The 22,380-nt window shown below is 42.9% G+C and overlaps 6 protein-coding genes across 7 annotated transcripts in view; 1 reads left to right on the top strand and 5 right to left on the bottom strand.

The window, feature by feature from the left end:
* Window positions 1-975: 975 nt before the first annotated feature.
* cldnk (claudin k) overlaps window positions 976-22,380 on the bottom strand; it is a gene marked incomplete at both ends in the record, with an annotated part of 150,711 nt that continues 129,306 nt past the window's right edge. Inside the window, one exon of one of the 2 annotated variants that reach the window (XM_080524369.1) lies at window positions 976-1,625. In XM_080524369.1, coding sequence (XP_080380495.1) covers window positions 976-1,625 — 650 coding nt within the window. Of the gene's footprint in view, window positions 1,626-22,380 lie in introns of those variants that run through there. The other variant, XM_080524368.1, reaches the window with a different exon arrangement.
* Window positions 3,739-5,754, bottom strand: btr02 (bloodthirsty-related gene family, member 2; the record flags this gene model as incomplete). The annotated part of the gene is made up of 6 exons (XM_080524364.1): window positions 3,739-4,283; window positions 4,427-4,453; window positions 4,628-4,772; window positions 4,912-5,148; window positions 5,246-5,323; window positions 5,485-5,754. 6 exons carry the CDS (start codon window positions 5,752-5,754, stop codon window positions 3,739-3,741), a joined length of 1,302 nt encoding a protein of 433 aa, XP_080380490.1.
* LOC308151744 (GTPase IMAP family member 7) lies at window positions 9,001-10,330 on the bottom strand (the record flags this gene model as incomplete). Its single annotated transcript, XM_080524653.1, has 2 exons — window positions 9,001-9,986; window positions 10,315-10,330. 2 exons carry the CDS (start codon window positions 10,328-10,330, stop codon window positions 9,001-9,003), a joined length of 1,002 nt encoding a protein of 333 aa, XP_080380779.1.
* On the bottom strand, window positions 11,414-12,427 carry LOC308151743 (GTPase IMAP family member 7; the record flags this gene model as incomplete). The annotated part of the gene is made up of 1 exon (XM_080524652.1): window positions 11,414-12,427. One exon carries the CDS (start codon window positions 12,425-12,427, stop codon window positions 11,414-11,416), a length of 1,014 nt encoding a protein of 337 aa, XP_080380778.1.
* rsad1 (radical S-adenosyl methionine domain containing 1) lies at window positions 14,083-17,338 on the top strand. Its single transcript, XM_080524363.1, has 9 exons — window positions 14,083-14,464; window positions 14,572-14,705; window positions 14,927-15,131; window positions 15,284-15,649; window positions 15,836-15,899; window positions 16,014-16,161; window positions 16,465-16,519; window positions 16,845-16,948; window positions 17,054-17,338. The coding sequence occupies exons 1-9, from the start codon at window positions 14,300-14,302 to the stop codon at window positions 17,181-17,183; spliced, it is 1,371 nt and encodes a 456-aa protein (XP_080380489.1). The 5' UTR covers window positions 14,083-14,299; the 3' UTR covers window positions 17,184-17,338.
* Window positions 19,584-20,866, bottom strand: rasd2a (RASD family member 2a; the record flags this gene model as incomplete). Its single annotated transcript, XM_080524365.1, has 2 exons — window positions 19,584-20,107; window positions 20,221-20,866. The coding sequence occupies 2 exons, from the start codon at window positions 20,864-20,866 to the stop codon at window positions 19,584-19,586; spliced, it is 1,170 nt and encodes a 389-aa protein (XP_080380491.1).

The raw sequence follows: 22,380 nt of genomic DNA, 5'->3' as shown, positions 1-22,380 counted from the left end.
GAACAACCCACATGACATGCTTAGACACACACACACACACAGACACACAGACACAGACACACACACACACACACACACACACACACACACACACACAAACACATACACACACACACACACACGCACACACACACATTTTGAATGGAGAGCTGTGTGCAGTTTTCCATTTAATAATGCACTGAATCAGCAGTTTAGAAAGTTGACCTCAGATCTTATGGAAAGTATACATTGCCCTCTATTGTCATTCAGCAGTGGGGGAGTAGATCGCTTGAACCCAATGATGTCAGCCAAGCATTGTGAGCCTACAGCCTGGTTTTGCTGTACTTTCTCTTAAGACTTCTGGAGTCTTTGATATCTGAACACATTACAATACCACATAGAGCAATCCTTTACAATCGTCAGTATGGGAGAGCAGAGACAGGAGATAGGAGATGGGAGATGGAGGATCGGTGTTGGGGTGAAAGACCATTCACTCACACTTTCCAACAGTATGACACCACACACACATATACACATGTCCCCATTGTTCTATTGTTCTGCTCCAATCTGCACCACTCACAGTGGTGACCACATGAACAAGATCTCCCATTGCTATACTGCAATGCTAAGACATTTGCTCTTTAGTCATGGTTCATGATTGTTAAGGTTTAGAACGAATGTATGTTTTTGTCCAAGATACATAAATTCACACAGAGTATTGCGTTGAGGAATTGGAAGACTGAAGACTTTATTGTGTTTCACACTGACAGACAGAGAAATAGGTTATCGGAGGACACAGGGCATGAAATAACAAAACGATTTCACCTGTCCCTTCTCAGCCTCCTATACGACTTTGACTAATGACAAAACACCACCGAGTAACATTAAATATCAAAGTATTAAAAGGAGTAATACTAAGAGAGAACAAAAAAAGGTATTTCAATTTTCAGTTGTCAGGGATGGATTCATGGGACTAGGGGTGTTGTTTTGTGCCATTCAGACGTAACCTTTGACCTGTGCAGCAGGTGCTCTACGGGGGCTACTATCCCCACTACTGAATGTAGGAGATGAGGGGATGCCTGGAGGGGCCGACCCAGCATAGAGCAGACAGCCTCCAATCAGCATGAGAGCAGACGCCCCCCAGCCCAGGTAGAGGGCAGGGCCCAGCTCACGCTTATGTGGGGCGGCCACGTGGGGGTCGTAGAAATCCCTGATGATGGAGTGGGCAGTCCAGCAGATGGGCACAAGGTAGAGGAACCCCGCGATGGCAAAGCAGGCACCGGAGATGCGGGCGATGCGGGCCTTCAGACTATTTTGCCCTATGCACTTAGTGCACTTGACCCCCACCACGCCCAGGGACAGAGACAGGCCACAGAGCAGGACCGATAGCACCGTGAGGCCCCGGGCAGCCTGCATGTCGCTGGGCAAGGCCAACAAGCTGTCATACACCTTGCACTGGATTTGACCTGTACTCTGCACTATGCAAGTCATCCACAGGCCCTCCCAGATGATCTGTGCCGTCACTATGTTGTTCCCGATGAAAGCAGTGACACGCCACAGGGGCATGGCACACACTATGGCCCCGCCCACCCAGCCCACTATGGACAGGACCAGGCCCAGTAACTGCATGCCTGTGGTTGCCATGGCTACCGGTGTCGTCTGATTTGGCTGGGTTCCTCTCTACTATAACACGGTAGTTAATGGGGCGTCAGTCTTTCTATTGGTCTCTCAGAGCCCAAAAAATAGTCCCAAGGAGCAGCGAGGCAAGCACATGAGAGTCTGAACACCTGGAAAAGTGATTTTCTTCTCTTCTTATTCCTCTACCTCTGTTTAAAGGGGATGTTTAGGCCAACTGGGGGAAGACAAGGGCAGGTATCCTAAGAGCAAGACAGGGAAAAGCAATGGTTATCGATTTGACACACTTGTGTAACTATACAAATAACATTGTAGACCATAATTGTAGCAGCAAATGTAATTATTCCATCACTGTAAATAGCAGTCTATCTGTCTATTACTGTATTTCTGATCCCGATTAACATACCATTAATATAGAATCAAAAGAATCATGGTGCTTATGTTTATCATAAATATTTGGAAACATGCTGGGAGGTCAGTGGATTCCAGTAAGGAGCAGAGAGAATGGCTTCCTTTGACACCGCTGTGGGTGTCAAACTACGCCTGGCCGGGCGAGTGGATTATCTCAGAAAAACATGAGGAGTTTCTGAACACAAGCAGCTTTCATGGGAGCTGATAGAGTGGGCTAAGAGGACCCGTGTCTGTTTATTGCTGTTTTCAATGGCAATCTCTCGCCAATATTGTTACTATATAAACTATCAGCTTGATTATTAATCAATACTTCTGTCAGTAGATCTGATCAAATTGAATATAAGAGGATACAACTCCAAATGTTTTTGTTTGGCTTCACCTCATGACACAAGTTACATGACACACATGACACACATTGTGGTAAAAACACAGAGCATAACATACACAAACTAAACATACTAAACATAAAAAACATCAGTGCAATGGGATTACAGAATTTTCAAAGACCTACGACATGCCACTGGCAAGAGATTTTCAATCTTGAGATGAAATATTTAATTTTGACTAGGTACACTGTATTGTTGACTGCAAGTTTTAGTATGTTGAACTGTAGACAATGAAACAAATGATACATGTTAAGTTACCTCAAAGGTTGTTTTCTTGACTCCCTCTGCTCCTCTTCTGAGTGCTCCTCAGACAACTGGAGTTTCTTCAGTAGTCCAGTGGTTCTGGAGGTCAGAGAATTGGATGCTCAGAGCTGGTTGAGGAGGGCCCAGAAAGTTCAGCTCGATCCACAGGTAAACTTCAGAGCAGTAGAGGATCTCAGAGGTCAGGTGAGCTCTAGCAGAGGGGTGAGCTTCAACACCCAGGACTGAACTGGAGAGAGGGCTGCCCTCTGGGATGCCAGCACAAGTCTGTGTGGCAGTGGGCAGAAGCACGCGCTTGTGTGCGCGCCTGTGTCAGTGTGTGAATACGTGAATGTGTCTGAGTGTGTCTCCCAGTGCCTGGTGTACAAGCACAATGACTCGCTGTTCTGCTGTTCTCTCCTCCTCGCTCCCCCGTCCCCCGTCGCCCCCTACCCCACCATCTATCCAACCCAACAACCCATTCTGTCTTCTTTTTCATCTTTTGCTCTCTTGTTCCTTGATGTGCGCCATTCTTTTCATCTCCCCTTCTCTCTCCTTTTAAACGTTTTATGGCTCTGACTGAAGTTTCTCATTGAGGAGGGTCACAGAGTGCTCTATGTTGTTCCTCCCCTTATGTAACCTCTTTTTGCATTGGATTGAAAGGGATAGCAAAGTCTAAGCTGTTTCGATCAAAAACCTGCCTATAAATGTAATCATTTGGTTTAAGGAGTTGCAGTTGTGATTCTCAACCTGCAAATCATTCTAGCCAATAAGGAAAATTCAAGTAACCAATGGATACGAAGAAAGAGTGAACCTTTAATCACTAGTCATTACTGACACGGTCATGATGACACCTTCAAGTCATTGTAATTCCTTTTTGATTGATACAACCTATGTTTTTATTTATCAATATGATGTAAGAAAAACATAGTTTTTATACAAATAATCATGATGCACTCATTATTTACACGCATTTTCAACAAATAAATAGTGACATAAGCATACAGAACAGACCACATCCCCAGACAATTCATTAATTATATTTGAACTAATAAGACCTTTTTACAGTAGGTGACTGCAGGGGAGTTCAGATGCTACATAAATTGGTGGAGATGATCAGAGGGTCAGCATTCTTGCCCCCATGCTGCCGACCAGGACTAAAGAAAGCATGGAGTCTGTCAGTAAAGGAATCTGAGAAGGTGTGGATGTGGACTCCAGTTTCTACACAGTAAAATGACACCCGCCCCTCGGAATAATCCAGAAACACACCCACTTTCGAAGGTTTCTGTTCCAGAGCCACTGGGGTGGCAGGAGAGGTGTTGGCTACATATTGACCCCCGGTCTTCAAGCTCAGGGTCCAGAAGCCATTGGCCGGGCAGACCGTGAACTTCCCCTTCCTGTTGACAGACTGTCTGGCCACACCCAGGTTCCACTCGACTTTATCTCCCACCTCCACCTCCCAGTAGTATCTCCCACTGCTGAAGGCCTCTCTGCCAAGGACATTGGCCACGCGGTCAAATCTCTTCGGGTTGTCTGGGACTTCCTGGCGCTTGTCCATTTGTCTGACCTGTTTCCTGTCCTCTGAGACAGACAGGTAGGCATGGGCTGTCTTTGGACTCAGACTGATCTCGGCTGGGTACAGGGACAAAATAAACTCATGAGTGGTATTCAAAGAACAGACAGCACCATGGCAACCAAAGATCTCTCCAAGTCAAACAGATTTACTATCGCAATTGCAAAAAAAGAGATTTGTCACGGTGTCGCTAAAAACATACCTGTGTATTTCTGTATTTTCTTCAGCTCTGCAAAATATACCGTTTCAGTAAAAATTCCACTCTTATCACATGAAAACAGGCAGTAGAAATACAAAATTCCGACACTGTATGTTGATGGAACACTGTTTTCAAACACACAAACAAACACTTTTATAATGATGTTGTTTAATGGCGTTATATGTAAAAGATAGTATGACTGACCAGATTTAGAGAGTCTGTTGACCTCCTCCTTTATCCTGCACATAAGTTCTGAGACTGCTTTTCTGCTGATTCCCACACAAGGGTCCGTTTCCATGGTGACCTTGGTCCAGTCCCTCATCTCAGAGTAGTTGATAGGTGTGATGCTCTGCAGTGTAAACAGTCAGATATGAAAATCTTATTTCTAAACCTTCTGTGGTCCTGATGTGTCAAACTCCTGTAAGTTATGCTGATGACTACATTTGATGATGTAAGGTCTACGTAGACAGACGTTCTAATATGCCTACCAATGGGACATTGTCATCACATTGTTCATCAAGTTGCTGAGACTCAGGTTCAGGTTTTTCATTCCTTAGCTCCTTGATCTCCTGTTCCAGCTCCTTCACAAGTGTCTCTACCCTTTTCTCCTCTTCTGTTTGTCTCTCCTCGATCTCTGCAACAACAGCTTTGTGGCGCTTCTCCATGGAACTCACCAAGGCCGAAAACACCTTCTGACTCTCACGCACTTCTCTTAGACAAGAGTTCTGATTGGACAAAATACTGTCATTATCCCACATCACATTAATATAAATGCTGTGTTTTGTTAGCTTTCTGGATTTCTGTTTTCTGTTTAGGTCTCACTTTTAAAAGTTGTAGGGAGTTCCTTAGTCTACCAACTTTCTGTAGTCTCTCTTGGATCATTTGGTCAACATCTACAACCTGTGTGTATGCAAGAAAGAATCATTTATGAAGAGTAAATTAATCAGATACCAGTCAGTAGGATGAACCTGCTAAAGACATTTATATCATATTTTGGAGGGAATATTCAGTGTTGTTAAGGGAATAAATAAATAAATGATTAGTGGGTTAGCGAAAAGTACCTTTTCCTCATCAGAGGGTTTCTCAGGGCGAGACTTCCTGTAGTTTTCACAGACGTCTGCCAGTATGTGATTGATGCTGAGGTCAGGCCTGGAGGCAAACTTTCTTTTACAGAGGGGACAGTAGTCAGAGTGGTGGCGAGTCCAGTAGTGGCTGAGACACTCTTTGCAGAAGCTATGGCCACAGGGTGTGCTCACAGGGTTGGTAAATATGTCCTTACATAAAGAGCACAGGAAGTGCTTTTCAGACAGGAGGCTGATGGTAGATGCCATCCCTGGAAAGGACATTTATAGACACAACTATTAGACCATCTATTAGCAAGCGGTAGTGCCGGTAGTAAAAGCAAGCGGTAGTAAAATAGATATCTAGAAGCTTAGTGAAAAGCACACATCAGAAGTCACAGATCCTTTGCTTTCCGTTTTGTTAAGTTAATTGTGTCAAGGGAAATAGAGGCGAAAGAATGTTTGTGAGGGTCTTAATCAGTGAAGTCATTGTCTTCATGCATACATTGTCAATCATACTTTCAAGATGAAATCACAGGGTTGGATTCATCTTAAGATGTCACACTACTTTTAAGCACACCACCTAAGGACAGGGACAGGGTTTTATCAAGATTGCCTCTTACGTAACCCAAGAGTGGAGGACTATCCAGCAAAAGAGTGGGGACAAGTGGCAACCATTTCCCGAAAGACAGGAGAGGAAGTCTAAACACCACTGAGGCAGGCTCCCAAAACAAACTATACTGTATAAAGATGTCCTTGAATCAATGCTGCAAGCAGTACAGCATTCCATCTTATGCAACCTTATTTGACAAAATACAGGATATGAAGATTCTGAAAGGAACTAAAGGATTATCAATTCCATGGTTGAGCATTTTGCATTGTCAAGCAGTGACATGTTTCAGAATACAGCTTAATCTGAGGTAGCCTAATGTGACAAGTGCTTTTTCATGGGCTATGTGTGTGTGTGTGTGTGAGAGAGAGAGAGAGAGAGAGAGAGAGAGAGAGAGAGAGAGAGAGAGAGAGAGAGAGAGAGAGAGAGAGAGAGAGAGAGAGAGAGAGAAAGAGACATGTGAGTGGGAGTATGCAGTAGAACAGGTATTGCCAAATACCCAGTTACGTCATCAAGAGACTAACACTAGGGGACTAACATGAGCAAGTACTGAATTCTTGAAGTTCTTATTCTCATTCTACATTTACATACTGTACATTAACTAAAATCATGGTATTCAATTTCATGTATACATTTAGTGAATATACCATACATACATTTAGTGTATTAAAACATTGTTTAAAATGTAAATTTGTCCTGCCATATCATCAAGTGTGATGTTGAGTTGAGATAAGCCACTATAAACCCTACCGTCTCAACTGTTTCTGGAGGTATCGCACTGTTGTTAGTTTGTCTCAGTTCCCTTGTAGTTGTAGTTCCTATATAGTGCTGTAAGTTATGTTGAAACCAGGTGTGTTCAGCTCTGCTCAGGTGTATTCTGTGGAGGAGGACGTCCTGCCTTTAGACAATGGCAGTCCTGACTAAAGCTCCACCCTAAGCATTAGTAGTCTGTTTGGGGTGGAGCTGCAGTCTGCATTATGCAGATGACCAGTTAAGTGCTTTGATACAACAATGAATCTACATGGAAACAAAGGTCAAAATGACTGCAGTGATCACTCCACATCAAAATCAATAACCATAATGGATTAACAGTCTCAAATATACACTATTTCATCAAATCTTTCATATGTAAAGTAACATTTATGAAACATTCATCCTACATTTACATTCATATTATTTTTGACATTTAGCAGACACCTTTATCCAAAGCAACTTACAAAAAACACATACAAATAAGTAAGAATCATCTATCCATCAGTCATCACATTAAATGTATTTCTTAACCCTTGTGTGATGTTCACTTTTTGGACCCTTTCGTACTGTTCGGATCCAGTTGACCCGGGACATCATTGGGGTTTTAAAAGCACTTGTCTTGACACGGTGCTCCTAGTCCCAAGGGTGACCCGTACAAGGGGGTATACTCGGGGCGCAAGAAAGCCCCAAAATAGCCCATAATATTAAAGGGCTCCTGTGGGCACAAACAGGTACTGTACCCAATAATGCACAATAGGTACTGTGTACACATTCAAAAGTAAATATATTTTGTTCTGGTGGATCTAGGGGGCTGCCCTTTGGAGAGGCTGGAGCAGAGGATGCTTAGTAACAACCCACAAAGTGTCAGACCCCTGGGAATAGGTGGGGCCGAACGACAGCATGATGAGTAGAAGCTTTTTTACGCACATGATGCCCCTAACTTTGAAAATGCAAAATCCACTATAATAAATACCTGGGTGTCATAAATCATACTTATCTAGGAAAAATGTTAATGAAACAATGTTTTCATTGCTGTTTATTATTTTGAATTTATATTCTCAATTGAATTTCACATTTATTTAATTATAATCAAAGCTGTAAAGAAAATACAGGTGATGAACAAGAATAGAAATGAAAGAACCAAACTAAGATTGTATTTGCCAATAGCTATGAAATACATCTCTCAAAAATGTCTGCAAATGCTGAATCACAAAACACGAACGGAATGTACACTGTTTTCACTGTCACTGTCGAAATACAGTATTATGTCTGAAAAATCCAAAATAATTCTGAAATACAACTGGCTACAATTGTGTGTGCATGGGTATGCCTGTCTACACAACACATGAAGCACAGAATGTGACAGTGCGTGTACCTCAAATGTACTTTTTGCAGTTGCTGCATACGTTCTGTACAGTGCAATAAAATGTAAAAATGTTTACAATGTTGCACTTCAAAGGGTAAAAAGTGCGAGAGCAGACGGATTCTTGGCGCGGGAAAGCCCAGAGGTGTATGAGTGAGTGAGTGAGTGTCAGTGTGAGTGTGTGTATGTTTCTGTGTGTCTCTGTGCATCCGGGCCTAAATGACCCGAACATCTTATGAAGGACATACATTTGTTGGGGTATTGTAGGATGTGTTTTTTTCACTTTTACATGTTTTTCATAGAAAATAAGCCAAGGCCATGGAGTTTCAGATTGATAAAATGTATTCTTGTACCATTTCTCTTTAAGTAAAAATGTAAAACGGGTCCGGTTGACCCGAACACCACACAAGGGTCTTAACATAGAATTTAATATAATAATATAATTTATCACATTTTAAAATGTATTTATTTACAGTAGAGAAACTGTATAGGGGGATAGTGGGGATGACAGGTCCTTAGGTTAAGGACCTCTCAGTTAAGATGTAGCTTGAAGAGATGGGTCTTCACGACAGAATCACTGTTCAAGTACAAACAAATTAAATAAAACATTTTAACCACACCCATGAATGGACATGTTTAAACATATTCCCCCGATGAATTATTAGGAATTAATTCTTAATATGTACATATCCAATGCATTGAATACATCTGTAGTGTGTTCAGCATGTGCAGTACAAAACATCATGTTCAATCTCAGAATAGGTAATCAAATCAGTGACATTCCATTGTCTCAGTGTCTATTGATTTGTGTAGCATTTGAGACATATCCCCAAGCTGCTCTTGCAGCACCACCTACGGCACCCCCAACAGCTGCACCGAAAGCTGCTCCCACTGCCATTCCCTCAAGTCCCATGACTCCCCCTCCACATAAGCCCCCTATGACTGCACCTTTACCTACTGCAGCTGCATAATCAACAAGTCTGAGAGTGAATCCAAGTGTTTCTGCAATAGTGCTCTCAGCCCTCTCCCTGTTTTCCAAACGTATTGCTGTCTCATACTGTACTGCCTCCCTTTCAAGGGCGTCGCCAGTGAGCCTGCTCTCCAGCTCATTGTGCTTGTCCTGCATCTCCCTTTCTCGCTTTTTAAACATGAACCGTTCTTGTTTTTGAATTCTTTCTTCAGCATCCTTGTATTCGTGATTGGAGTAGAATCTGCCATCATTTCCCATCACCATCTCATCAATCTTCTCAAGAAGCTCTCTGGTGACACCTTCATCCCTAAGAGCCTTCCTTACATTGTAGAAGTGATACCTTTGGTCACACTTCTCAATGAGCTCCTTGAAGTCTCTGTTGATCTTGACTCTCTCCTCAAGGGTTGAACCCTCCATCTCCCCTTCATGGCACACAACAACTATCATGTGACTCAGGATTCTGTCCCCAAAGTGCTTTGTCATGACTTGCAGGATGCTTATGACACTTGGTGAGATGTTGTGCAGATCCAGTGCAAAGAGAATGGCATGTGGACCCGGAGAGGACAGGCACACAGCTCTCTTAAACTCCTTCGTCAATTCAATCTGAGATGAGTCATACTCAGAGAGATTTGGGGTATTCACAATGGCTAGTTTTCTCTCAAACACCTTGCCTCTGTGTTTCTGACTGTGTGCACTGCAGACGTTAACATCAAAAACATTTGTCTTTAGAATTGAGTTAGTGAGAGAAAATTGACTGTGGCCACTTCTGCCAAAGACAAGGACTCCTAAATCTGCAACGATGGTAACTGCAAAAAAAGAGAGAACATTTCGAACATACAGTATAAGACCACTGTTATGCACAATCATCATCAATGCATGGATGAAAAGCTAAATAAAATCCATTGAACCTACAACAAGGAGGCTCATCAATGCTCTTCCTTCTTCCTGAAGGTAGTGACACAGAACCTATAAAAACATGCAAGTAGCCTACATTAGTATACATAGGCTGATATGAATATGCACATAGGCTTATACAAATGTAAACTTGCAGCGCTGCAGTAACCTAAATCAATATGTTTATGACATCATACATGATATATATATATGTATAAAATATGAGGAAACTGTACTCACTCTCATTTGATGCCATCTTCTACTTCATCGTCATAAATCTGTAGCAACCTGCAAAAGATGTGTTTCATAGTTTAAAGGGTAGGCCTAGACGCCAAATGAGTCACACATCAAAGAGAGGAGTTCAGTCGGAACATTTGCGCCTACAGCCTTAAACAAGACGAACTTACTGAACTTTGTTTTCCACAAATGTCCGATGACGTAGTTAGGCCGAAACGCAATTGGCTGTATCTCCACAAAATCGCAGACTATTCACTCACTGAATACTTATCCTAAAATCATAATCGTCTGCAAACACACACAAAAAAAAGACAATGACAATGAAAAGGCAGTGTAAGGAACACATACACGTCAGACTTTACTCGGGTCAAAACATTGTCAGTCTGAAAATGGCGAAAGCTAAAAGCGAAAGTATGATACGAAGTGATTGACCGTCGCGCCCCGTGTGGTACAAATGAGGCATGAAGTGTAGCACTATCTGAAAGGGAACGCATTATTATTACATGCAAATAGCACTAGGTTTCTCTCCATTCCATTAGAGCAGCTTTACTTTTTGAGAACATAATTTAAATTATTTGTTGTTATTTGTCCTATTTAAACATGAACAATACAGTAATAAGTGCTTATTGCTTTGGCTATAATGAGCCAGCCTTGTTCTACACTCATGGAGGTATTAAGGAGTCATATTAATCATATAGCCTACATGTATATTTCATATTCTTTAAAAATGATCACTCATAAAAATCACTGCGCTGCTTTAAGGCCATTCACTGTTCATCTTTATTCTATCAGTGACAAGACAAAGGTACAGTATTATACAGATTTCATCAGAAAGAGAAATGCTGCAATTAAAAACACACAAACCCAGCTATTTACATTAATATCTATATTTAATGTTTTAGGTACATGAGGAAAATAGCCTACATGCAGTTTGTTCATGGTTTTATTTGCGTGAGTCTTATTTATGCAGAGCTGCAATCTATACCAAATATTAAAGCACAAACGAGTAGACAATAAGAGAGAAACTTTTACTATCACAGTACTTAATCCACTTAGTCTTTTCATCTGTGTCTCAGTCACATGGAGAGCACTTCTACACATGTCATGGGCGGGGAGCCCGGAAGAAGCGATTGATGAAGATGATGTTGAAGTTGCTGTCGTGGGGACCAACTCTCTCCTCCAGATGTTCAACCGCCACCTGAGCCGCTCCCCCTGCTGCCCCTCCCATTACGCCACCAACAGCCCCTCCCACTGCGATGCCTGCAGGCCCCTCCACTGCCCCCACTGCCATTCCCATGGCAGCCCCTGTGACAAAGCCTAGCCCCATCCCGAGGACCAGGGAATTCCTGAGCCAGCCATTGTTCATCTCTGCCTTGGCCCTGATCTCTGCCCCAACGCTCATGTTGTAGGCATCCATCTGCCAACGCAGCTCCTCCCCACTGTACTGCTGCTCCAGCTCCTTCCATGCCCTCTCTGTTTCTGCAGTTCTCTTCTTTTGCAGCTTCCTCTCCTCCTTCTTCACGCTGTCCTCCGCCCTCTGATAGGACCTGCTGGTGTAGTGGTGCCCCCCCGTGGCCCCCAGCATCCGCTCTATCTTCTGTAGTAGCTCCCTGTCTCGAGAGCGGTCTCTCCAGTTCTTGTTGAACACATGGTATCGCCCCCCACACAGCCCCACCAGCTCTCTCAGGTGCCAGTCGGTCCCCAGCACGCGGTCGTCCAGAGCTTCTCCTTCCAGTTCTCCTTCATAGGCCAGGAGGACCATGCTGTGGCTCAAAACGTTGTCTCCGAATTTCTCCTTCACCAGCTTGGGGGTTGTGATGTCATTTGGGCAGATTTTCTCTAGGTCAAATGCAATGAGCAGTGCATGTGGGCCAGGGCATGACAAGCATTTGGACCTTCTCAACTCCTCTTTCATCTTGTTACGAGATAGGACTTTGCCAAAAATGTTTGGTCCGTTTATCACAGCAACTCTTCTCCCGGCCAACTCTCCATGATTCTTCCTGCTCACAGGAATGATGCCTACCTCCTTAGAAAACTCCTCCCTTCCTAATATAGCATTGGTCAGTTGAAACTGAGATTGTCTACTGCTACCGACCACCAGAATCCTCAACTCCATATCAGTGGGTGCTGTGAAACAAAGAGACCAAAATGATGTATTCAATTTGAATCAGGCAAACCTAACTTGGTCCTAGCTATGTAGAGCAATAATGACTATAATAACGTAAATTGCAGTCAGAGACCAAAGTAGAAAACAATATTGTACACAGTAATCTTATCTCCAGTTGTAAGTACTGTGTAGTGTGTGTGTGTGTGTGTGTGTGTGTGTGTGTGTGTGTTTAATATCCACTTACTATATTAGTACTAGCCTATACTATAAAAGTGAAAAAACTCACCCTCCTTCCTGTCCATCTGACAGAGATAAAGATTCCTAGCTGAATTAACGTGATGTTAAGCCTCTTTGATTTCTACTAGATCTGCTGCCACAATGCCAGCTGCAGAGGTTCAGAGGGTGTACATACCCCTCCTTTCACAGTTTGCCTCTCTCAATATTGATTGGGCACTAGATTTAATATTAGGCGGAAAATTCCCTGAGGGCTGTTCACACTATTCTATCTTTGACATTGACATCTATTTTACAATCTCTTAATTGCCTCATCATGCAAAAAAGAGAAATAAATAATGGCACATTTTAGATGACAAGGTGTGTGTGTGTGTGTGTGTGTGTGTGTGTGTGTGTGTGTGTGTGTGTATGTGTGTGTGTGTGTGCGTGTGTGTGTCTTCTGCCTATGCATACATGTCTGTGTAACAGAGGTAATTTGTTGCATGCTTTTGTTCTGGAGACTTGATTTAGCACAGTAGACTAACAGTCATGTGGCACACAGGAGACCCAAGTCCAATACTGACAATGTCAGAGTATTTCCCAAGACTGAACTCTCTTTTGCTTGCTAGAATGAAATGCCACAAATGTATCCTAACTTGTTACGTGATAGATTACGTTTTTCTAGGTTGTCATTGATCGTATACACAAACAGTAAAATGCTCAAGCATGCACAATCATGCATAATCTCAACAGCAACAGACAGTAGCTATTAAGCCCATAAACTGTCAACCTTATGTAATGTAATATGTAACAAGTAGCATTTTAAAAGATCATGAGGTAATTTAAGCTGTTATAAATGGACAATTGATCAGTGCATACTGTGCTTTGCCTGGATCTGGATGATCAATAACTCATTATAGGGAGATCGGTCACACAAATACAGTAGGCTACATGGCAAATAGATAAAACAGATTTGGTATAGTATATCACCATGTAGGAAATATAATATATCATTTGAAAATGTAAACTTACAACTGTTTCTAGATGTGCTTATACTTCTTTTATAACATTGAAGCTGTACAGATGTGAATCTCTGTCATTACTTACAGCAGCAATAGGATTGAAAACAAGTTGAAAATGACATGCTGTGTTAGTAGCAACCAACATCAAAGCTACTTGAACTCATTATTGATTTTGGGAATAGATTTGTCACATTGATGGACTGGTTGCACATCCCTTCTAGCCCTTTGTGTAGATTCTCTGGTCAAATTCAGAGCAAACCGAGTAGGCTGAAGTCTAATGAAACAGCACCACCGTCCGGTCACAGCGGGTATTTTAAAGAGGAAGTGAGTTCATTTTCTTCCTGCCTGTGCGACATTGTGATTGCATGCTGCTGGCGGTACAGTCTAACATGAGCGTCATGACAGAAACAGTAGCAAAGACGATTAAGCTCTATTTTGCTATACTATGGATACATTGTGTGTCATGCATGCCATGAATATTCCCAGGTGCTAGATACATTTGTACATTAACCGTTCCTTCTTACTAAATTAGCGGGGTACTTTGATAGAAGCCCTGACAGCTCAAGGACAACAGTCGTCTCTTTCGCACATGACTGAGCTTTAACATTCGTCTGCGTGCTACACTGAGTCCTGTACTCGGTACTGAATGTGCGGGGCCAGGAGAATGCTGAGAAAGTTGCTCACAGCAGCACGTGTGCCCTCGAAGTGTGTGGGTCGGTCTTTTTCTGACAGCAGTGAAGGGAGTGGAGCAGTGTCCAACTTGTTTCCCTCCCCACCACTACTTTCTACAGAGGCGTCACTCTATGTGCACGTGAGTAGGCAAGGCATGACAATACATGTTAATTACGCAATGTTCCGATGAAAAATCGCATTTCCAGAACGTTGGTTTTGAAGTCAGTGTCTTACTCCTTCCTGCAGTGGCCCTACTGTCTGAGGCGATGCACCTACTGCAATTTCAACAAGTACATCCCACGGTCTGACAATAATGACATTATGTCTGAGTGTCTGCAAAGAGAGACAGAAACATTACTGAAGCTCGGTCAGGTGTCTTGGTATGTTTGTCTCAATTATTCAACCCCCTTTTCTATGTCATCCCAATACTGTTTTTCTCCCCCCCCCCCCATATCCTCAGTACAGTCTGGTAAGTGTCATTGATTGATTGATTGATTGATTGTTATTTGGCATGGGACTGCAAAAGTCCAAAAGGACTCTCTGTTCTGCAGTCCATTTCACAATAGCTCTTGCTAATTGTAACGCCTCATATCTTTTACAGCATCACTTCTGTGTTTTTTGGGGGAGGGACGCCTAGCCTGGCCCACCCTTCAACCATCGCTGCCGTCATGGAGACTGTTGCTAAGCACGCTGCTCTGTCAGAAAAGGCTGAAGTCACTCTGGAGGTCAACCCCACCCCTGTAGGGATGTCTAAGCTAGGGGACTTTCTCCATGCAGGGGTCAACCGCTTCTCCATTGGAGTGCAGGTGAGGCTCCCTATCATCATAATAAAGTACAGTCTTATGTGGCCTCTTGAAAGAGCACCTCAGTCACATGTGGAAGTTAAGTGCCCTTCAGAATAAACTACTCCAACATGTCTATGATGTTGTTTTGCATGATACTACTTTCCTTCCAATAGTCTCTTCTGGATGAGGACTTAAAGGTCCTTGGGAGAGACCACAATTACCAGCATGCTTTGCAGACTGTTGCCGAAGCTCAGAAGATCTGCCCAGGGAGAGTGTCCGTTGATGTCATGTTTGGACGCCCCGGTCAAAAGGTTGCATCCTGGGAGAATGAGTTGGAGGAACTGTTGTCAGTGTGTGATGATCACATCTCACTATATCAGCTGACCCTGGAGAGAGGCACGCAGCTCTTCAAACAGGTCCAGCAGGGGGAACTGAGAATGCCCGCTGATGATGTCACAGCTGACATGTACGAATCTGCCAGGAGAATTCTTCAACAGAATGGCCTCCTTCAGTATGAAGTGTCAAACTTCGCAAGAAATGTAAGTTCTCTGTAACAGACACCTGTTGGGTGTTTTATTACACCTGTAGCATTATATGGAAAGCTATGATTCATCATCACTCTGTTTGATATGACCATACTGTTGTCTCTACAAGACTACATTGAAACATAAGCTGAACAGTACAAATCTACAGTATGCTGTGCATTCTGTGTGTTGTTTTTTCAGGGTGCAGTCAGTGAACACAATATGAGCTACTGGAAGGCCAGACAGTACCTTGGTGTGGGTCCAGGTGAGCTATTATTTCAGTTTGTTGCAATTTTAACAGTCACACTAGGATCTTTACATGAATCCTGTCATCAGCAGGCAATGATGTCTGTAAGCTGTGTGTTTCGTCCTCTGACAGGTGCACATGGACGCTTCGTCCCCCATGGGGAGGGGGGAGTTCATAGAGAAGCTCGCACCCAGACCCTTGCGCCTGAGGCCTGGGTCAGAGAGGTCCAGCAGCAGGGACACGCAACAAGGCGCCGGACCCAGCTCAACGATCTTGGATTGTGAGCTGCTCTACAGTCTGGCTCATGCTTTTTCACTGGATATATGGTCAATAGCCTACACAACCAGTGATAAGTCCTAGTTTATAAGTAGTAGTATAAGTCATCGTATAAAGGCCTACTGTACCTATTCTTTCACAGTCTTCTTTCGCAACTACACGTTATGTAGTGTTCAACACGCAAATCTCTTGGTATACTGTAGGTTCTTGTCTTATCATTGTCTTGTTATTACTCAGTTGTTACTCAGTGGTTCCTTGTCTATCTTAGTCCAGTCTGTGTGATATTGTGGAGCGTATCTGATTACAGATTGGAGGAGGTGTTGGTGATGGGACTGCGCCTGACTGACGGCATCACTCACCAGGTGAATCAGAGATTTGTTGGTTTGAAAGACTCAAGGTGATATCTTTAAAATGCTCTATTACAAACTGATGATTCACAATCCCTGGACAATTGGAAAGTTGCTGTCCATGGCACCTAATGTGTTTCTTTCAATAGAGATAGAAATAGAAAAGGCAATTTGTGTTTTCTATTATAAGGATCACGTTTTCGGTCTCATACACTAGGCGACTCTCTAGAACATGTCTTTACACGTGACTCATGTTCACTGTGGGTGTATGTGAGGGTGTCTGTGGGTGTATGTCCTCATACATCTTTGTGCATGTTTGTCATTGTTATTTCGGTGATAGCATTGGCAGTTGTTCAGTCCTGGAGCTGATTTTCACCAAGTTTTCGGCACATCTATTGAAATACAAGAACTGCAACAGAGAGGACTTCTAATCCTGGATGACAGGTAACCAATTATAGTCACGTTAGCCATAGCCACAATAAACACATTTACATTGTACATTAATGTCTCCCGTTTGTGTGTCTGAGTCCCTCTGTCTCCTCCTCATAGGGGACTGCGGTGCTCCTGGCAAGGGCTGGCCTTACTGGACAGTCTGTTACCAACTCTACTGGTGGAGCTGGAGACACATGTGACCCAGAGGTGTGACAGAGTGCGCATGAAGAACCAGGGAGATGGATAGAGAAGGGAAGGCCCTCTTAGCATGGCTGACAGAGAGAGGGGAGAGACATTTACTGATCAGGGACATGGCCTTTCTCATTTTCAGGGGAACATCCCCACCCTTTATCATGTTGTTCCTTCTCCTTCTACATCTTTCCTTCTCCTTCTACATCTTTCTATACCACCAATAAACCCCACACAATTTATTTCTGCATTCATTTTTAACAGTGCCAAATAGCAACATCAGTGCTCCTGAGAGTGCCACAGGCTGCTGTCGTTTCAACCTTATCTAGTTAGCTATTATCAGAACTATATTGTGCACCATTGTAATTATCAAAGCCTTCAAATAGAGGGTTGGCTCCCCATCACCACCCAGCACTGGGCCACTGCAAGAGAATGGACTGGATCACCTGTAGGAGAGTGACGTGGCTCCGCCATCTGCCCCAGGTGCAGAGACCAAGCCTCAGATAAGGCTCCTCTATGACAAAGGGTCTTTGCTGACAACATTTCATCCACCAGGTAGAAAAACAGACTGTTCAGAGGGGTACTCTGAAATAAGTACATATATGTGGGCCTCTTTGTTTTGTGTACCAACATTGTTTTTGTTGGTCACCATTGCTGAGAATGCTGAAGTGCAGAGTGGCCTGCAATCTCTCCTGGTCCATTGAATACTTCAGGAAAAAGTAGGTTGCAATTTCCGAGACTCATTTTCAAATTGAATGTGTGGGAGTGAGTCTGTCCTACATTTCAGAAAATAATGGTGATTTTGTTCCCTTTTATTGTGAACCTGTAAAGATGGAGAAGCCTTCATGTGAAGCCAAATCACGTGCCCAGACTGTCTTATGCAGCATGAGCAGGGCCAGAGCATGAGCATGAGTGTTGAACCTGTCAGGAATTTATTTCAGCGTGTAAAAAAACTGCTGATGTACAAGCACACACTTTTCAGCTCATTATGGGTATTTGGTGTAGATCAGTGACAAAAAAAACAACTAAATCTATTTTAAAGTCAGGTTGGAACACAACAAAATGTGGAAAAGGTCCAGGGGGGGGTACTGTACACAATACAGTTTACCTCTACAAACACACACCTTTGTTAGAACACAAAACCAGAGGTGACCTATCACCACACTCATCTCTCTGATTTCTCCAATTAGGCTACCTTGTGTGCCACACATTTAACAACTCAACTGCCTGAACACCTGTCTGTAATCTGCATGAAACCCAACAAGAGAATAAAAGAACGGTTCATTTTGAAGCCGGTAGTATTGAAACCGAAGTATACTATTTGCTGATTCTTAACCAAGATCTAATGAAATATTCTATGCATTCTACCTCTACATTTAGTTTGACTACAAAGCATTATATTTAGTGCAAATCCAGCATACGCATTGCTGTTTCCGCACCATCTCTGTGGTATTGAGGAATGTGAAGAATAGATAACTGCATCATGTTATGGACCTGCCTGTCACCGACAGGGACAAGGGAGTGTGTCAAGATCAAGAGAAAATGGAAGCATTTGCTTAGTTGGTAGTGACAGCTTAGTCAAGTTACTCACTATCAAAACGTTAGGAGAGCCACAGGAAGGGGTCTGAATACTTATGAAAACAGCTCTTCTCTGTTTTTAAAATAGTTTTAAATGTTCTTTCACTTAGGGTTAGGGTTAGGGTCAGTATGCTGTGTAGATCAGCAGGGGAATATCCTAATTTATTGTGTTTTGCTTCCAGGCCCTGCGGTTACAAAAGATGAGCACTTGAAAAGGGTCGGAATACTTAGGCAAGGCAGTGTAGTTCATATATTGGGTGCATATAATTATTTTGATAATATGAATTATCATATTGATAATATATCAAAATATACTTATTGTTTTTTCACAAATGTGTAACTGCCTAACAAAATATGCAATGATAATGCGTAATGTGTATTTTTTCGATGGCACGATTCGTGTTCCCTGTCCCTTCCTTTCCACGACTGCGTGGGCGCATTTAATTGTAGATGTGAACAATGAATCAGAGCTTTGCCATCAGCATTTCAATGTGAAGTGCTCCAAGTGGATGTTACACCTTATTTGATTTGAGTCAGCTAGCAATATCCACAGCTTCCACCCACATCATTTCCCTGTCTGGCCATAAATGGTTTGATGTGTGTTAAGCCTATCTTCACTTGAAATTGGACAATTGCTTTGAGAAGAGGGCTTAAACAATTTAGTCTATACCTTGTATGTAAAATGTACTCTGGTAATGAATAAATCACAAATCTCAAATCGAATTGTAATTGTAATATTTGTTTTTTTATTAATTTCATAGTACACAAAAACATAACATTTTCATAATGCACTGGTCCAGCCAGCTGCGGTAGAGTATAACTCCTTACATATGATTATATATTGTACCATTACAATACGTTTTCTGAGAAGTCTCATAATTCATTGAATCTGACACTTCTCAATAGGTTTGCTCCGTTTCGTCGTGCCTGGTCCGAGGACACGTCGCAGATCGCTGTTAAAGCTTGGCCGGCGAGCCGAAGGGAACTCAGCGCCGCAGGGCGCGTCGGAGAGCGCGCGGCTCCCTCTCCTGTCTTGTCGGTTGGTGCGCAGCGTCTGATATGTATGGATACACATCTGTTGGTGTTGTAACGGAACGGTCTCGGTGGGGAGTCCTCCTAGTTTGGCAAGTGCCTCGAACATCTCCTGCAGTCTGCTTCCGTCTTTGGCCGACGTTTCAAAGTGTGCAATGTCCTTCCCGAGAACACGGCACATTTCGGCCCGACTGACGACCCTCTCCTTATCCAAGTCCACTTTGTTACCGCATATCACGATGATGGGCACACTTGCAGTATCTTTTAACTTCATAAGCTTGGTCTTAGCAGCTACTATCTCTTGGCGCAGCGCACAGACTTCTTTGAATGATTCGCTGTCATCCACGCTGAACACCAGGAGAAATATATCACCTGTTGAAGAGAAAGCACAGTCAAATTTAATAAATTAGAATTAAATCAATGCAGAAGCGTTTCACATTCCATTTAAATGCATTGAGGGCAATAGGCTAAACTCATACACACACCTGTCAAAATGGATAACCGCCGTTTAGCAGGAAAGTCCCTTTCCCTAGCTGCGTCTAGGATGTCGACCTGGTAGGTTTCCCCGCGTATGGAGTAAAGCTTCCTGTGGAAGTCCTCAGCAGTCGGCTCGTATTGCTCTTCAAACCCATCGCGCAAGAACCGCCGGAGAATGTTTGTTTTGCCCACTTTTGGTGCACCAAGCACCACGATCCGCCGGCAGTTTCTAGGCTTGGTAAGGCGCATCTCCTCCAGGGGGATTGGGCAAGTCATGTCATGGTGTGGCAACAACGCCGCTGGTGAATCAAGAGACCTCTTTGGGAGTCGATCAGATGACGGATGCCGATTGCCAGCGCTTGAGGACCTGACAACTCTTGTGTTCTTCTCCTGATGTCTCCAGTGCGCTCGGACCGTTTTGATAATCCCCATGCTCGCCCTGGATATGTTGGACACCTTTTTCCCTGCGCCGGCTATGTGCTGAGTGGCGTTTCTGTAACGAAGGGGGATAGAGGATGATTTACTGTTTACCTTTGTAACATCAGGGCGCGAAATCGTTTCCCCGTTGTTCATGCTCAATTGGGGATGCCCAACACAAGAGCTGAACGTTTTGGCGGTGCCATCAACGGAAAGATCAGTTGTGTTCACCTCCATGTCCCTTCTTGACGTTGGTATCGCACTGTAGACCAACCTGTTGCTTCACCATGTGTAGCCGGCGTGTGTGCTTTCCGATGAGCGTCTGCCCGCGCTCTTATATAGGCAGGCGGACAGCCTTGTTGCTGCGTCATTAATAATTTATCTCCAGTTTAAAAAATCCGCTCCTTTTATAGTACGATAAGAGATGCCACTCTTCATCTGAAATGGTTCAGGTGTATAGGCTGCATGTGTATAAGTATTTTTTGACATTACAAACTGAGACATGATTTCTGCCCTTAAGGGAGTCAATTCTGAATGTGACAAAGAAGGATGGAACAGAGGAAATTGTCATTTTGTGTGAACATAAAAAGTATTTTGTTGGAAGCCCTTAATTAGGATATGAATCAACAGCTACTGTATTTTATTCAGAAATGGGGACACACAAGACATGTTTCTAGTACATTGATTAGACCAAATATATTGGCAGCAATATGGAATAAATATATTTGCTGACCATTTGCAAAAATGTTACACCTATAACATTTTACTCTAAACAATAATAGCGTGTGTGTGTGTGTGTATAAAGGACTGTTTATGAAATAGGGGTGCCCCTAAACCAATGTCAGAAATCAAATGATAAAGCAGATGTCTAAATATAACTTTTCTGACATGGGTTTTGGAGCACCCCTGTTTCCTCTCTAAACATGTGATGGATTGTGTGTTCAGTGAACTGCCCACATCCATCTATACGTAGGAGGGAAATGTAACAGCAGTGCTTGTTTAAATGGTGTTTTCCCTGTTATGCGTGATGCAGTAAATCTGCCAGTTGTTATATAATGCTTCTGTTATGTGACCAGGTTGTATACGTTATGTTCTAACCCTAACTCTAACCCTAACCTATTTATAATTGCACCAGATTAGACTTTAAAAGCATCACATTTGCATGACACCGGAATGCAGTAAACACAGAAAAAGGTGTTAGTCAAAGCAATGCATCAGTGTGAAGTCACGATCCATGTATTACTTTCTCTGCGTGACACATGATTTTCAAGCCTCACCATGCTTTCGAGTGATCACGACCTCATTTTGCATACAAAATGATAGATTGTATAGTGGGTTGTATTTGAATATTTTCTTAACGCTGTAAAATCCAATTCAAGGACATGCATAATTAATGGAATACATGTCAGGTTATAGCTTTCTTTCTCTCCCTGTATTTTTCCACAAGGAAACATTGGGACCGAAACATTACCTGACCATCTCTCGTTCTGAAATAATGAGCAACTGGTGTCAGAGATACTGCATTAGCATGTGAAGTAGAGAGGACTGAGCACACAATATCACTCCACCAAAAAGAAGGGACAAGTACAGGGACCAAAGGTATCATCAACTTAACTATAGTCAGATCACAGTGTTCTTTGCACATTCACTGCAGGCATTGTAATAAAGACGAGTGATTGACAAGCCACATAACCATCTCCCATTCCTCCAACTATCCCCTCCTTATTCTATCCAAGGCCATTTAGAACAGC

This window comes from Nansenia antarctica (genome assembly GCF_963989245.1).
Source record: "Nansenia antarctica genome assembly, chromosome: 2".
Classification (NCBI taxonomy): domain Eukaryota; kingdom Metazoa; phylum Chordata; class Actinopteri; order Argentiniformes; family Microstomatidae; genus Nansenia; species Nansenia antarctica.
Note: the sequence above shows the minus strand (reverse complement) of the source record. Positions and strands in the feature narration are given on the sequence as shown.

What these genes read in the sequence shown, in the direction of transcription:
- rsad1 (XM_080524363.1), top strand. Translation starts at nt 14,300, where the DNA reads ATGTGCGGGGCCAGGAGAATGCTGAGAAAGTTGCTCACAGCAGCACGT. An exon ending in AAGCTCGGTCAGGTGTCTTG is followed by an intron (nt 14,706 to 14,926) that starts GTATGTTTGTCT and finishes TATCTTTTACAG; the next exon opens with CATCACTTCTGTGTTTTTTG. An exon ending in CTGACGGCATCACTCACCAG is followed by an intron (nt 16,520 to 16,844) that starts GTGAATCAGAGA and finishes TTTCGGTGATAG; the next exon opens with CATTGGCAGTTGTTCAGTCC.